Raw genomic sequence first — 17,087 nt, forward strand, 5'->3', positions numbered from 1 at the left:
CCTTTATGCAGACGATGCAAAATGCTTTAGAGGATTACTGAGTTTAGATGATCAGGACGCTCTTCAAAGAGACCTCTATTCAATTGAAGACTGGAGCGACCTCTGGGGTATGTCCTTTAATGCTTCTAAATGCATCTCCAAAAAGAAAAAAAAAGCCTACGAATTCATCTTATCAACTTGGTAACAATGTCATTGCGAAGACACGGTGTGAAAAGGATCTAGGAATTCTTGTTAACAATAAATTTTCCTGGCATGATCATATTATTAACAAAATCAGCACAGCTAATAAGGTTTTGCGTCTAATAAGAAGATCTTGTGGGTCGTGTGCCATTGCTGATGTTATTAAAAAGCTGTGTGTTTACCTCGTTAGACCACATCTTGATCACGCCTCTCAAGTGTGGTCTCCTCGTCAAGCTTATTTAAGCGATATGCATGGTAGAGGCTGTACAACGTCGGGCGACTAAGCTCATGGTCGGGAATAGGATTTCTTACAAAGAATGTTTGAATAAGACTGGTTTGCTGCCACTATCCTCTAGACGTATCTATTTAGACTTCATTTTTTTATTCAAATGTCTGCATAGTTATTATGACCTCGACATCTCTAAGTATCTGCAGTTTTATGATTCTGAGCATGAACCCCATAATTTAAGGAACACTGTACTAACTTTTAAAACTAACTATGCAAGAACAGAATTATTTAGGTCGTCTTTTTTTCCCAGAGTTGCTCGTCTTTGGAACAATTTACCTATATATCTATTAGGAGAAGGGAATCACTTTCTATGCTCAAAATGACCTAAGACTCTATTGTTTGGCTATTGATAGCTGTGATTTAATGTAATTGTTATTTAATTTTAGTTAGCACTAAGTTTTAACATGTAGCATTTTACTATACTCGTTTTACGATACTGCCTGTCATTATGTATATACTTTATTTATGTTCTTGTTTTCATGTATATAGTTTCTGGTGGCCTTTATCATTAGGGAAGTTCATTCCTGTTGCTAGGTCTTCCAACAGCTATTTAACTATATGTTTGTATGTATATATATTTATTTGCTGTAAATTGATTAAAGTATTTTCCCACTTTTGTTAGGCAACGCTCTCCAGCGCGAACTTGTGATACTGAAAATGTGGACTGCGTGACTGATAGTAACGATGTCTAAAAAGCTCGAAATTATTTTAGAGGTTTAGGACAAATGCTCTCGTGTATTGTTTGAACTGATCATTTTGTTCCATAGTTCTTGCAGGCAAAAGAAGCCTTACGGTTTCGTTTGATTTTAGAAAAAATAACATCATACTCTTTACTGTTAGCAGTACATTAACATCTTTGATGCCATGATGTGCATTTTTTGTAGCTATTAAATTAGCTAACAGTGAAGTCCTTCTCAGTCACTTTGGTGCTGGATCAGTGATGGTTGGTTCCACATCACTCATTTCTCTTGGCACCATTGGACTGACTTGAGACTTTCTACAGTTGATGAAAATCAGTGCGAAAGGAATAACAAATGCTGACATCAGAACTCCACCTGTCATATAAAACGAATTGGTATAGTTCCCACTTTGGTCCGCCATCAAACCTGAGGAAAACAACACAGACAGAAGAAATCTAGAGTGCAGTGTCCTGATAACGCATTTTAAAACAAAGCTCGAAAAGGATAGGCTCCTTCAGTAACCATGTGACAGAACTTGTCAATTATGTAGGGATTTTCTTACCAGCAATAGGTCCACCAGTAGCCGCTGAAAATGAATAAAGCAAGTTGAGGATACAAAATGAAGCCGTCGCTCTTTCTTTATCCACACAGCTAAGCAAGATGTAACATTGTGTGGTTATGAAAATTCCATCGCTTATTCCATAGGCGCAGCTGAATACAACTAAGGCCCAGTATTTGGTTGCCAAAGGTAAGAGGAGTACAGATACACCAGCGATAAACAGAGATGACTGATAAACAAATATCGGGTTCATCTTTGGATAGCTGCACAGTTTTCCTGAAGTTATCCGAGCAAGTGATGAGGTAAGGCCAATGAAGATGAACAGTCGAGAGGCGCTCTGCGCCGTGATCCCAAGATCTTCACAGTACTTGACCTGGTTAAAATTAATACAAATACCCTATTATAAAATTCTTAATGGAGAACATGGAAAGAAAATGAGGCAACGCAGGAGTTGGTCATATCATTATCGTAAACATCTAAACTTTTGGTAGTTCTGTCGTGTTTTGAGCAGTTATCTTTATTCAAAGCATCCCAACCAGCCGTACTTTTAAGAATTTTAAATTGATTGACTAATCTCACTTTCCGGGCCAGTTCCTGTGCTTGGGCACAGCCATGGTCTATCGTTGCTAGACTCAAACCATTCTCAAGACCATGCAGTATAGTACAGTTTTCTTAACGAGGGACCTCCGCTCATGCGACTTATATAACAAATATGTTCTCATCGTTTTCTCAGCAAACGTATTAGCAGGCGAAAATATTGAAATTATTGGTATTAGCTATACTATAAACAGCTGTATACTAACTAGATTGATGTATGGAATATACATTCCAAAAGATCCCACCATCAAAGAAATGACGACAAAACTGTAAACAGGAAACGTCCACACGCTGCAGTAAAAAGAGATTCTGCCCTTAATTCCAACTTCTTCCTCGATGTCCAATGTTCCTGATTTTACCTTCATCACCATCGTTGTTTCTATTACGTTTGGATTGAAATTAAAACTCAAAATGCAAACAAGAACGAAGGTTGCCGTCATAATTCTAAAGGAGTTTCTCCATCCAAACGCGTCCAAAAGAGCCTGAAGCAACGGGCCTGTGTAAAGGACACCTACACTTGACCCCAGTGCTGTTATACCAACAGCTAAAGGGAGTTTTTTATTGAAATATTTTCCAACAACCAAAAAGTTAGAGTTATAAATGAAGCAGGCCCCCAAGCCGTACACCAAACCGTAGGTAAAGTACATCACTGTGAGGCTATTGGCAAAGGAAGTTGCTAGCAGACCTATCACGCAGAGCAATCCTCCTAATAAACACGTGATGCGACAGCCAAAGTGATCGCACAGGTATCCAGCCGGCAAACTTGCAAACCAAACCATAGCTAGGCCGATTGAACCAACCCAAGCTGTGAAAGAGACGAATTTCAAATTGATTTAGCTCCTTTCAATGTAGTGGTCAGGGGAAAAAATATGATTATGGACATCTCAATTCATTAGGCTTCCTTTTCAGATCCTATCAACAAATTTGATCATATCACCCCTGTATTGCTTCAACTGCATTGGTTACCTTTTCACTTTCGGATTCTTTTTAAAGTTTTATTGTTAGTTTATAAGGCCCTAAATGGTATGGCACCATTATATATCACGGAATTACTTAGCTATCGTACATGTTCACGTACGCTATGTTCTACTGATCAAAAATTTCTGGCTGTTCCGAAGTCAAGACTTAAAACATACGGAGAGAGGGCCTTTTCCGTTGCTGCACCTAAACTCTGGAACGAACTACCATTAGATCTTATTAGTTTAGATACAATTAATTTATTCAAGAAACACTTAAAGACCGATCTTTTTAAAATAGCATATAATGTTTAACTTTTTGATAAATTGGGAATAGGATTTACTGTGATATTTTTATAAATAAGTCTGCAAATAGGTTTTTAATTTATTCATATTTTATTACTAGTGGGGATCTTTTTAATTATTTTAATATTATGAATTATAAAGCGCTTTGGTCCGTTAGTGGAGTTAGCGCTATATGAGTTATGTTAAATTAAATTAAAGTAAAACTATCAAAACAAAAGCATGTTATCTATTTCAAACGGCCGAAGCGGTACAAGATTGTGGAAGAATCTTCTAGCGCCCGCTTGCATCTCATAAATTTAAATGATTAACAATTGAATATCTTCGCATCATGCCTCCTGGAACTCATCGAGATTATGAGCCATTAACGTAAGAAATCGTGTTTAAACAGCGATAGTAACTTCAAAATCAAAACAGGTTACAAGTTAACATCGTTAACTACAAGGAAGTGACTTTATTATTCAGTTAATGAAGTATCATACCATAAGCGGCGCTAAGTGACTGTTCATATCTCATCGAAAATCGAATTCATTCGATTACGACGCTGTGATTACCAATCAGGGTTCACTGAGTTTTCAAAAATCTGCTTCGTAGTTTATTCATACAACTTGTTCATATCCAACGCAGACTTCATTTTTAGATAACGAAATTTAAGTTCCCAAACAGACCTATTTCAATCCACAGCTTACACCACTGCCATCTGTTTTATTAAGTTACGTAATCAGCAGAGGCTTCCTATTTATCTGTACACTAAAGAAGGGGAAATTGGACAGAGTCACTCATCAGAGCCGAACAGCAAAATCAATCTTTAACTCATGACTTTTTTATTATTAAAACAGGTTTCTGATCAGCGTACCTGTTTTCCCTCTTGTGGCATTAAAGTGCCTCATCAACTCCGGGAACAAAACGCCAAAGCTGAGCGTAAAGCCCAGATTAATTCCATTACACATAGCCGCCGAAAAACATACGACCCACGACCACAAGCTATCTTGGAACTTTGTACCACCAAAGAACCGCTTCAGCTTTTTGAAAGCGTTTTTGCTGTCTTCTCTGTTATGCATTGAAGTTGGAATTCACCCAGGTCGCTCTAACAGAACTCACGCATATTGATTTTATTTCAACCGGTCGAAAAACTCGTCGGAGTCGGAATTACATGCATGCTGCGCTTCTGTATGCAAATAAAGCCTCATTACGTAGTTCACACAATCATCCCGCACGCCGAGGGCAAAATGCAGTCGATGGATCAAATCCAATCTCTTTTTTTATATTTTCTACAAGCCCGTATACATCAATATAGAACTTCTGGGTTTATGGTTCTTAATGTTCGAGGAGATGTGCAAAACATAACTTCATCGAGGAGTTTTCTCGTTTTATGTTTAACATGAGTACGTGTTAAAAGAAAGGAAACATATTTCGTTAATGTGAAAAATGTGGCTCAATTATGACTATTATATTCTTCAGAAATTGCTATTAACTGGTTGCGTTTAACCTTGCAAACATTTAATTTCTTTTAGTTGTAAGCCCAACGAGAGAGAACCGAACATTGGAGGAACAATGAGCCTGCATGATAGTCCCCTCTTGGCCTCATAGACACATTTTGAGAACTCTTCAGCACAATTTAATCCTGTGCTTGATAAGCTAATTCATTTGTCTCCGATGTTGAAAAATGAGTTCATTCAAGGTTCAAATCAATGAACGATCTCAACCGATGAGGTTCTCTCGTGCAACTGCGCGTCAAAGTGTAGGCTTTAACGGACTCAACGAGCTCGCCAACAGTTACATGCAATATCGAAAATTGCCTGAAAGTGAGTGCATTATATTGCATGAGACTTGGTAGCAGAGATTTCTATAAATCAGAAAATAATCTCGCACTTTAAATCTCAATTTTTATTACATGCTAAATATAAACAGGTTACGTAATCACAAAGAAATAACCAAATAATTCACAACACTATTATAGAGACGCTGTAACTCAGATGTCGAGGCATGACAACCTCAAAGGGCGATGACTTCATTCCACAATTTTAGGTGACTTAATACAAGGCGTACATATCCCGGATAGGAAAAAAGAACAAAAATAGTTAACTGCGCATGCCTTAACCTCGCCAGAGATTACTTATAAAGTTGATAATTGCATGAAAGTGAGTGCCGTTGCGTGACTTATGGTAACAGTGGTGTCTAAAAATACTCGTGCGTTTTCAGCAAATTCCCATTTTTCCAAAAAAACGTTTTGTATTAAAATTGTATTTACTATTGCTTAAATGTTTGCTGAACTTTTTACTTCGGTAGTCATAATCTGATTAGTTGAGAAACTCTCACGTGTATCAATTTGCAAAGAAAACTCGGAACTCAGTCTAATTGTTACATAGTTTATCCGAAAGACTCCTAGAAAACTACTGCGCTTTGATACATCTATCCACCCACTGATATCTATTCAGCATACTCTCCAAATAGACTGAAAGTACTGTACACCTGCATATCTTAAGGTCCGAGCGTGGTTTGGGGACGAATATTTGATCGCTCCGCGTTAATGCAATTTTTTCACTCTAACTATGCCTCATCCGTCTGTTAATTCGCTTAAAATAGAAAATGACAGCCTCAAATCCGAAATTGCTTCCCCAAAGAGACATTTTGAAGACTTTCAGAATTCGCTCAAACTTAGCGTCAACGATGCCAATGTCTCCAGCAATGACGGCGAAGTGAGTCGACCGGCGACATCATTGGACGAGACTTTGAGACACTCTGCAATTTTATGGCAAGTCTTACGATGACCTTCGCCAGGAAGCCGATAAAAGTTTACAGCAGCTCTGGTCACGCCTGAATATCCTATTTAAACGAGTGGAAGAGACTGGGAAATCCATCGAGCTGATTCAGCGCTACAGCTATCAGTACAACGTAAAGATCGTCGGTCTCCCTGAAATAATGGCAAGTGAGTCAACCTCCGACACAACTATACTATGTTTTAGCCTCTTTCAAGCTGCAGGAGTTGAAATTTCTATTCAAGATGTCGATATTCCTTATCGTATTCCCACCAGTAAACCCCACTACTGGTCCGAGACCAGTCGTTTGCAAGTTCACAAGAAGGTGATTGCTACAGAGAAGGTCAGGAATGTACGGAAAGATGCATGCAAGGTTACAACTTCTTCGATTGGTTTACCTGTCGATTGCAAACTAGAAAACGTTAAGCTTTTTGATCATCTAACTCCGCTGGTCCAACAACTCCTGGCGGATACGGAAAAATTTCAAACTCGTAATGGCTTCAGGTTTTGTTGGTGCAAGAACTTCAACATCTATTTACGGCGAACCGAAGACTCCCGCCCTGTCAAGCTCAAAGCCCTTGACGACCTTGAAAGATTTTCCCGGCAAGATAGGCTACCTTCAACGGCAAGTACTCTGAGTTTTGAATTTTGTAACTTAATTTGTAATTTAATCTGCTGCTTCTATGATGGCTGATGAGAGATCCCTTCAATCTTTCCTCCCTTTGAATCACTTGGATGATACTTCTTTTAATTTAACTAACTAATCCCTCTTTTCGTTCTTACCTCGGTGATAATAACCATCCCTCCATTAACAACTAGTGAACTGGAAAGCATTTGTGGCATTTTCGCTTCAAAGAAAGCTCCTGGCTATGCCAGTATCTATCCCAATACATGTCATTTAATTTTCATTTCACCTTATTTCTGCTCCTTTGGCAGATAATATCAATTTATTTCTCCTAAAAGGTATTTTCCCGGAGAAACTTAAAATCGCTATAATTATTCCATCTTCAAAGCAGGGGATCCTAGCTTTTTGCAAACTACATAGCTATTTCTTTGTTGCCTAATTTTTCCAAATTTTTCGAAAAAGTTCTGAGTAGAATCATTTGCCGAAAAACACGAAATACTTTACCGCTGTCAGTTCGGATTTCGGAAAAATCACTCGAAATCGCACGCGCTAATTCATTTGGTAAATAAAATTACTTCTACAATCGAGCAACACGAAACAACGGTGGTTGTTTTCCTAGATCTTTCCAAGACATTCGACACTCTAGACCATCAAATCTTGTTTGCCAAATTGGAGCACTATGGTATCGTGACGTGGCTCTGCAGTGGTTTAAAAGCTACTTTTCTTGCCGCCAGCAATTTGTCCAATTCAATCAAGCTTGCTCTTCAAAGAAAATCATCATGTGTGGTGTCCCTCAGCTCTGCTCTCTAATGCCTCTGAATTAACAGAACCCATGCTCTTCGCTGATGACACCAGTATCTTTTATTCTCACTCAAACCCAAATTGCTTAGAATCCGTACTTAATGATGAACTCCAATTCAAAATATTCATGTTTGGTTAAAATGTAATAAGCTTTCAGTTGATATAAAGGAAACAAATTACGTCATTTTTAAACCCAGACAGAAGAAATTCAACTCCAGCATTTCTCTCTCCTTTGGAGGTAAACTCCCCGGCTACAACGATCTAATATAACTAAATTCCTTTGGGTCTGTATTGACGATCATCTCACCTGGAACACCATATCAGTTATGTATATAAAAAAATTGCTAAATCAGTAGGTATTATATTTAGGTCGCGCTTTTTCCTATCCTCTACAACCAAACTCACTTTGTACTACACCTTAATTTATCCTTATATCTCCGCCTGGTCTTGCACATACGTATCTAACTTAAATAGATATATCTTTTTAACCAAGCGCGAGGGCCGTACTGGGAGAATATCGGCACGAGGTCTTGACAGTACGGACCGAGCGCAGCTCGGTCCGTACAAAAAAGACCGAGGGCCAATATTCTTCCAGTACGGTCCCGAGCAAGCTTGGTTAATAAGAGATTTATTATATGACTGAAGTTCAAAGGGACACAAGTGCGGTATCACTGGGGACCATTCGGGACAGTGCCCGGTCCAACACTGAGAGAATATTGACCGGAAATAGAGCATTTTGATTGGTTGATTTTTTTTATTGGCCCTCTGACTGCCCGAGTCGTGTAATAAAATTTATTAGTATATACTAAAAAAGTGGATAGCGTTGAAGGCACGCTCTGATTGGCTAGTCAAACTCCGAATATCCTTTGCTATTTACCTCCGAGCAACTCGGGAAAAAATGGCGTGCCGGTTTGCATCCGTGACAAGCGAAGAAATCACTCAAATGACGACGAAGCAGTCCTGAAAACACAGAAAGCGACTAAATTTGGTTTGGCCGTGTTTAAAAGTAATGGTAACCGGGAGTTTATCGATAAAAACCAATGAAAAAGGTTTTGTTTACAAATGCAAATTAATCTTGCGTAACCTCACTTGTTCACTTGAAAATCAAAGTTAAATGGTATTTTTTACAGAATGGTTTCAAATACAGAAAGAGTTTGCAACACCATTTGAAGAAATGTCGCCACCAGAGCTAAACAAATGTCTTCAGAAATTTTATGTCAGCGAAAAAACGAGACGGCAGGTTTTACAACAAAAAATCACTTACCGCGATCCGAGCCGCGTTGGATCGTTACGCGCGGGAAAATGTTGGAATCGTTGCTGGAATGTATGAATTAAAATCAATTCTTGGTGGTGTATATTATCTCACTGTTTTAGTATATACTTAAAGTGCACCTACACTCAAAAAAAATTTTTCGGTTAACGAAGTAAGCTTATTTTTTTGAGTATTTCTGCGCAAAAATTTTTTTATTTGCTCAAATCTTCAATTTTCTATGCCCAGTCAAAATACGGAAAATCGGCCGCCATCTTGCCCCACGACCGAGTTTAAAGAAGAATGGCTCTAGCGGGTAATGTGACGTCAAATCGAGAACACGAAAGTCTGCATCTCACACATTTTCACTTGTTTGGGAAGATTGTCGTCGATATCGTCCGAAATATGCCGACTAGGTGTGTTGTATGAAGATTGTATGGAGCGCGATACCTTCTTGCAAATTTCGCACGTTGCTACATCCTTCTACAACACACTTAGTCGGCATATTTTCGGACAATTATCGACTACAACCTTCCCAAACAAGTGAAAATGTGTGAAAAGCAGACTTTCGTGTTCTCGATTTGACGTCACATTACCCACTAGAGCCATTCCTCTTTAAACTCGGTCGTGGGGCAAGATGGCGGCCGATTTTCCGTATTTTGACTGGGCATAGAAAATTGAAGATTTGAGCAAATAAAAAAATTTTTGCGCAGAAATACTCAAAAAATTAAGCTTACTTCGTTAAGCGAAAAAAATTTTTTGGGTGTAGGTGCACTTTAAACAACTATTCGCCTCAGTGTCGGTGGTTAGCGGTGAATATTTACCTCGCCGCTTCGCGGCTCGGTAAATATCCACCACTAACCACCTCCACTTCTGTGAATAGTTGTTAATTATTTGTCAAAGCGAGCTGTGCAGGCTATCACCAACTCAGACTATCTGAGCCCATTCCGCTCCTTTATTCTCCAAACTAGGAATTTTAGATATTTTCCAAGTCAATACGTTTGAAATCGAAAATTTTATGTTTTGTTATAAAAATAACTCTTTATCACGATACCTGCGTGTCTCAACTGAAACGGGACCGAAGCTATGCGGGACTTCGCACTAGTTTACTGACGAGATTGACAGGAGATAAAATAATTGCTGCTAATGTGGGATAAATTGGCCACAATAGTGACGCTTTTGTTTCACCCGACATCAAGAACATTGATACAATAAACATCACGTAATCTCTTAACTTAAGCAAAGGTGGGGTTAAATATTGGCAAAGAGTCAAATACGTATAAAAAGGCAACGAAAGCCCGAAGAGAAGGCCGGAGCATGGGGAGGGGGCGGGAAAATTCTTCTACAGTACGAAAATCTGTGTTCGGATGTTACCACGATGGGAATGAAGGTGAGAAAGACCGGGAGAGAAACTGACCTTGCCTATAACCTTGGTGCTATTTGATCTGACCTCATTTGATTGGCTTAATGGATACAGCGCTGGACTGTTGTGAGCCCCGGCCGGACCAACACTCAGGGTCTTAAAATAATTGAGAAGAATTTGCTACCTATCTATAACATGAAGAAATGTTTAAATATTCTGGTCTTCTCTGATAGGGACGAATAAATGGAGATCCCGTCTCCTGCAGGGTTGAGGTAGGAGACATTAATTTCCCACACACGAGATTATTGGGTGATGGATGTCCTCCCCTGGGGTGGGATGGGTGGGTTGTTTAGGAGTCTTGTTACTGGAACATTAGTTCTGTGAGATCTCTCCCGCCAAATCTGGCGAAGTTTCTAAATACTAAAAAAATAAATACACAACGCTCCTTGCTCCATGCAAAGGCACACCTAAATACTTAACTATGACGGACCTCGAGATAAAATCACATCATGCTTATGTTATATCGAACGCATTTGTGTCCTACAAATCTCAAGCAATTTACAATTCTCTACTAAGGTCCTAAAATTTGGAACTCTGTCCCTATCCGGCAACCACTCGTTCGTCCAACTTTCTTAGCTTTAAGACGAAAATGGAAGAGTCCTTACTTAATAATCACTAAATTGCCAAGCCGTACATTCGCAGCGCTTTTTCTTTACTTGATTTGTTATTGTAAGTGAGGTGGCCCTCACATAAGCCCAGTGGCTTCTTGGGTCTCCTCGCGTTTTAGCTGCTATCGCTGAAGTAAATACTTGTGTTGTTAAAATAGGACAAATAAAGATGATGATGATGATGATCCAATAATATATTCATTTCAATTTGCACTAGACACACTTACGTAGTGCGTACCAATTTTTAATCAGTCAGATCAGTAAGTTCTAATTTAAACATCACTGGCGAGTCACAACAGAGAAGAAAGCGAAAACAGTTTTAACTAGAAACTATGGAAACGTTAACTCGAGCTTGCATGGGATTTGTTGTGTAATAAATAGCTTTATTATATGGCTGTGTCTGACAAGGACTGGGAACTACCAAATTCACGAATTTGATTGGCTGAAATCAATATTGAAAGCGGTCTAGATTTTCCCATCTAGACCGGTCTAGAAAAAAAGGTACAAACAATATAAAAAATTGGCATATAAGATACAGCCATATAATAAACATCTTATTAACCGAGCTAGGTCGGTCTGTATGGGAGAATCTCGACCTGGGTCGCTGGTACAGACCTCACTGCGTTCGGTTTGTACTAGCGACCTTGGTCAAGATTCTCCCATACAGACCTCCCGCTCGGTTAATAAGAGCTAAATCTTACATGCGAGGTCTTGATAACGAGTGTGCTGGCGAAGCCCCAAGAGGAATGAAAACAATGCAAATTTGGCGATCAAAAGAGAAAAAATAACGGCTTGCATTTTTAGACTCCAGCGTTTTACAAAAGCTCAAGTAAAAGGCTGAGGCACTACTCGACTGGAAAATGGTTTCGATTCAAGATGGCTTGTGGTCTAGGTCGGCTGTTACAAAACGTCAGTGTGTAATGGGATTAGCTCGACTTTGCTGTCAGCTTTGGAGTTTTCAAAATTTTGTCCAAAGACTAATGGGCGCCAAGCCTGCAAATTCTTGGATTCGCAAACAATCGGTTCTCTCCCATTTGGCATAAGAGAGATTATGGTGACTGGGAATTTTTGACGAATATGATTAGTCTTAATTATCCGAAATTCACGGTATTTTGTTCCTTTTACAACCCTGACACAGGAATTTTCTCATGGTAAACAACATAAAGGAGATCGGAAAAGCTCCTTAGTTGAGTATTACAAACAACTACTTGTAAACAGTGGCCCATAAACCTAAAGCTGTCACCTACACGAGCTTCTAAAAAGCGTGAGTCGATTTGGTTCAACAGCTTTGCTCCTCAGGGCGCAGTGATGGTTTGAAAAACGTGATTTGGCTATTTTTTTTGCAGGTCACGCCATTCTTTCACCTGACTAAAGTTAAAAGCAAGGTCTGGGAGTTTAAGGCGACTTGGGTTAACTCCAACTAAAATGGTTAACAGCAAAGACAGCGACGGCGCTTTCAAAAAGTTGAAGCACTTCTTTAGTGACAGAAGGTTCCAAGATAGTTCGTGGTCATGGGTAGTGTGTTTTTCGGCGGCAGTGTGCAATGGAATCAATCTGGGCTTTGCTCTCAGCTTTGGAGTTTTGTTCCCGGAGTTGATGAAGCACTTTAATGCCTCAAGAGAGAGGATAGGTAAGCTGGTGATAAATCTGTTTTTGTATTTCACTAAAGAGTGAAAGTTTGTGAAGAAACTGTGAACTATTCGCTGCTCGGTTCGGATATAAGCAGTGAATTAGAAAAAAATGCCCTGAAGACGATAAATGTTTATATGGCAATCCAAAATAATGCTTAACCAATTGGAACACTGGTTTTGATAACGAAGTAGAAGAACATCTATTTTGATTTGGTATCTAGCGAGAACTTGGGGACCGTTTACAACAATAATTCTTATTTTAAGCATAAATTTAACTAGTTAATTAAGTATGATTTAGCCATTTGTTTATATTTAGAATTTAGTTTTAAAGTCCGAAGTTACTTGAGCTAAGCTACGGCGATGAGCTTCCTGATGTGATAGCCATGTCTAAGTTCCATCAGTGGACGTACTAAGTTTGTTTACTGACCTTGCTTTGGACCCACACGAAAGTTCTTACTTTGGCTTACTGAGTTGGAAACATTATTCACGTTGTTCTTCATTTATGAGATTGTAACGGAAAAATATTTCAAGGTCAGTTGGCCAGCATGCCCACTTATACTGCTGATGACTATGTAAGCAAATGCTTTCGAGTTTACTTGGAAGCCGAGCGAGAATCAGAGTTGGAGTCTTTCCCTTTTCTTTTCTCTAAAATGAATGAAATAAGGGTATTGATTATTCCAGCATACAGTTGATAAATCTTGTGTTTTCGTTGTCAGAATGGTCACTTTTTGAACTATAGGGGCCGGTGTATATACGTGGCATGTCACGAATACTGAAATGTAAAATGTCTTCTCTCAAATGCTCGATATATGTGCAAACCTTAAGGATGCTGTTCTGATTTCAGCCCATTTTGTAGCATCAGAAAATTTTGCTGATCTTTTATCCCCGCTTTCAGAAAAAAAAAAACCTGTTGATTCTTAGCAGACGATTGAACATTTGACCAGTTCTCAGCTATCCGCTGACGGAGAAACAGAATATGCGTGAGTCCTATGCGCAATTAAGCAGTTTAATGAGATTTGAACGGTTGAATCAGTGGTGCCAAAGGAGTGTAATGTTTAAATGAGTCTTTAAATAACTTCTCTTAAAAGGAGTTAAGAATATTTAAAATGTTAAATATTCTGGTTAACTTGTTACAAATTCGCACTGTAGATGTTCTTTACTTTTTTTTCTGAAAGATAGGCAGCCAGTTATGAATTGCTATCTATCTAACTAAACTAAAAGGAAATAATTCTAAAATCGTCTTTTTTACAGCCTGGGTTGGTTCCATCGGCCTGGCCATGGTATGGTTTGCTAGTTTGCCGGCTGGATACATGTGTGATCACTTTGGATATCGCATCACGTGGTTCTTGGGAGGAATGCTGTGCATGACAGGTTTGGCAGCGACGTCTGTCACCAATAGCCTCACTCTGATGTACTTTACTTATGGCCTAGTGTACGGTTTGGGAGCGTGTTTCATTTACATCTCTAACTACCTGGCAGTTAGAAAGTATTTCAACAAAAAATTCTCATTAGCTGTTGGTATAACAGCATTGGGGTCAAGTGTAGGTGTCCTTTACAATGGCCCATTACTTCAGGTTCTTTTGGATGTGTTTGGATGGAGAAATACCTTTAGAATATTGATGGCAGCCTTCGCTCTCGTTTGTATTTTGAGTTTGAATGTTAATCCAAACGTAATAGAAACAACAATAGCGACGGGGGCGGAATCAGAAGCATTGAACATGAAGCAACAAGTAGGAATTAGGGGCAGAATCTCTTTTTACTGCAGTGTGTGGAAGTTTCCTGTTTACACTTTCGTCGCCATTTCTTTGATGGTAGGATGTTTTGGGATGTACATTCCTTACATCAATTTGGTTAGTATACAGCTGCTCATAGTATAACTTAGACTTTCGTCACTGAAAAAAAGGATAGAATGTTTGTTACATGCTTCGATATGTTCGAAGGTCCCTAAATAGGAAAGACTGAACCATATGTGATGTCTTCCCAATGATTTGAGTAACGATTAACCGCAGCCGTGTACCCTGAAAACGTCGGGCCGGTAAAGATCGTGAGATTGGTCAATTACGAATTCCAGCTGTCTGAGACGATAAATCAAAAAACATAATTGGACCACTCAGTAACAAACTACACCAAAGAGGAAATCAGAGAAACCTATAACAGACGTCATATTTACAGTCCTTTGAGGAAACCAATTTGAAATCTCTTAGGATCTTTGAACCCAGATCACCCCATCATTATAGCATGGAATCTCGATACCCTTCAGGTGTAAAAAATTTATCTAACGGGTTCCTTGCGTTCAATAGTCTAGAAGGGGTGCGGTAAGAGAGCAGGCCACAGAAAGAATGCAAGCACTGTGATCATGTTGTGGCTTGTGTCCAAACTTAACGCTTGAGACAGGCAAGTAAGAGCAATGGATTGTAAGAGGGTGTCCCCGAAATTAAACAACAACCAATACCCTTGAACAGCCCCCTCAAAATGTGGATGTTTGCGTTGATAGTTTGTATGATGATGACATCTATACCATTTAATTTTCTATCCGTATGTTCTATGGTGATATCATAACACCATAATAAACATATGTATTAAACTTAACTAGGTCAACTACTGTGAAGATGTTGGTATCACGGCGCAGAGTGCCTCTCGACTGTTCATTTTCATTGGTCTTACCTCGTCCCTGGCACGGATTCTGACAGGACAACTTTGCAACAATCCAAAAATCAATTCAGTATTTGTTTATCAGTCATCGCTGTTTGTCGCTGGTGTATCTGTGCTCCTATTACCTTTGGCAACTAAATACTGGGCCTTAGTTGTATTCAGCTGTGCCTATGGAATAAGCGATGGAATTTTTATAACAACACAAAATTACATATTGCTTAGCTGTGTGGATAAAGAGAGAGCGACGGCATCATTTTGTATCCTTAGTCTGCTTTATTCGTTTTCAGCAGCTACTGGTGGACCTATTGCTGGTAAGTACATACTGAAGAATTACTCTTTTCATCACGTGAACTGGCACCCATTATCTCCGAACCAACGACTCCTTGATATACGGATACTTTTTATCCATCGATTTGACTTCGATCTCAGAGAAAACAGACGTGGTGATTAGCTACAACTTTCTTTCTTAAAGTGAGGTTAAGGGGCACGATAATTTTTTTTCACAGCATTGTAACCCTTTGGAGACCTTTTGCATGCAAGTCTTCTTCCTACAACAGAAGTGTAAAAAATAATAGGCTTGCCAGTTTGTGAGCCACTCACATCTTAAGTGTCACATTTTGAAGTATTTTTACGTTTCAAACAGTTTCTATGCTTATTACAAATTCCAAAATTTGGCATCTTTTCCATCAAACATTAAGGTTACTGTCAAATGTTGCACTCAGGTCAGTCGCCAGTTGGCTCAACACGGGTGGTTGTATTAATTTTCTTGCAGCCTTGTGCTTCTCTTGTTTCTCTTTCTTCTCTGTCTCAGATCATAACTGACAAGTCCTGTCACATGGTTAATTTATGAAAGGGGCCTATCCATGTTCGAACTTCGTTTTGAAATGCAATATCTGGACACTGCGTGCTAGATTTCCTTCTATTTGTGTTTTTTCCACAGGTTTGATTGCAGACAAATACGGGAATTATATTAATTCGTTTTATATGACGGGCGGAGTTCTTATGCTAGCGTTTGTTATTCCTTTTGCATTGACTTTCATCAACTGGAGAAAGTCTCAAGTCAGTCCAGAAGTGTCAAGAGAAATGAGCGATGTGGAAGCAGAGAAATGAGCCAACGTGATAGTCAAGGACTTTCCCGTCAGCTAATTCAAAAGCTATAAAAGTACATATCATGGCATGGCATCAAAGATGCAAAAAAATTACTTCTTGTTAAGATTGTCTATTTTTAGCCTTTAAGTTCATTAGTTTTTGCGATCCGCACCCGCCTTGCCGCTGGGACTCATGGTACTGCGCATGCTTCAGTCCATGCTGTCACGGCGAATGTTCAGTCGGCGTAAATTCCCAAAGAAGCAAGACAAGTTTCAGTTTAAGTCAAGTTACCGTTTGTAGTTTTGTAACCAAGTATTTGAATTGTGTGGGTCAGATAGGTAAGTGTCTTTTTCTTTGTTATTGAGACTTAGTTCTAATTGATTTCTATGTTGCATGACTCAATTCTAGGTCAAGAAAATTACTGTTGTTCTTCCCTCGTGCATATACAAATTAAATAGTATCTTACAAGCGTTACAAATCCATAGTTATTTTGCCTTCTGATTAAGTACCGCACGTATTGCTATTAAGTACATTTGGTTCTTATTGTTTATGTATATTTGCTTCAGTTTAGTTGCTCTTTCATGTGGGGAAGGTTGTTATTTTTATGTGCAACTGTTATTATGCGAATTACGGTTCCGCCCCCAAATATCAACATTGTAGTTTGCTTCGTGACCTTTGCCTCTATT

The 17,087-nt window shown here is 39.0% G+C and overlaps 2 protein-coding genes across 2 annotated transcripts; one reads left to right on the plus strand and one right to left on the minus strand.

The window, feature by feature from the left end:
• Nucleotides 1-543: 543 nt before the first annotated feature.
• On the minus strand, nucleotides 544-4,726 carry LOC111333085 (monocarboxylate transporter 10). Its single transcript, XM_022938604.2, has 4 exons — nucleotides 4,421-4,726; nucleotides 2,512-3,110; nucleotides 1,712-2,081; nucleotides 544-1,575 (listed from the first exon to the last, which is right to left on the minus strand). The coding sequence occupies exons 1-4, from the start codon at nucleotides 4,623-4,625 to the stop codon at nucleotides 1,388-1,390; spliced, it is 1,362 nt and encodes a 453-aa protein (XP_022794339.2). The 5' UTR covers nucleotides 4,626-4,726; the 3' UTR covers nucleotides 544-1,387.
• LOC111333117 (monocarboxylate transporter 10) lies at nucleotides 1,875-16,885 on the plus strand. The gene is made up of 5 exons (XM_022938637.2): nucleotides 1,875-2,010; nucleotides 12,376-12,659; nucleotides 13,912-14,510; nucleotides 15,254-15,623; nucleotides 16,253-16,885. Exons 2-5 carry the CDS (start codon nucleotides 12,455-12,457, stop codon nucleotides 16,420-16,422), a joined length of 1,344 nt encoding a protein of 447 aa, XP_022794372.2. The 5' UTR covers nucleotides 1,875-2,010; nucleotides 12,376-12,454; the 3' UTR covers nucleotides 16,423-16,885.
• Nucleotides 16,886-17,087: the final 202 nt, after the last annotated feature.

This window comes from Stylophora pistillata, chromosome 6 (assembly GCF_964205215.1).
Source record: "Stylophora pistillata chromosome 6, jaStyPist1.2, whole genome shotgun sequence".
NCBI lineage: Eukaryota > Metazoa > Cnidaria > Anthozoa > Scleractinia > Pocilloporidae > Stylophora > Stylophora pistillata.

Bases quoted from the DNA above. Each gene is read 5' to 3' on its own strand.
- LOC111333085 (XM_022938604.2), bottom strand. From the start codon at position 4,625: ATGCATAACAGAGAAGACAGCAAAAACGCTTTCAAAAAGCTGAAGCGG. The intron at 3,111-4,420 runs GTACGCTGATCA...TCTCTTTCACAG, and splicing joins TGCCACAAGAGGGAAAACAG to CTTGGGTTGGTTCAATCGGC. The intron at 2,082-2,511 runs GTTAGTATACAG...AATTTTAACCAG, and splicing joins ATATTCCATACATCAATCTA to GTCAAGTACTGTGAAGATCT.
- LOC111333117 (XM_022938637.2), top strand. From the start codon at position 12,455: ATGGTTAACAGCAAAGACAGCGACGGCGCTTTCAAAAAGTTGAAGCAC. The intron at 12,660-13,911 runs GTAAGCTGGTGA...TCTTTTTTACAG, and splicing joins TGCCTCAAGAGAGAGGATAG to CCTGGGTTGGTTCCATCGGC. The intron at 15,624-16,252 runs GTAAGTACATAC...TTTTTTCCACAG, and splicing joins TACTGGTGGACCTATTGCTG to GTTTGATTGCAGACAAATAC.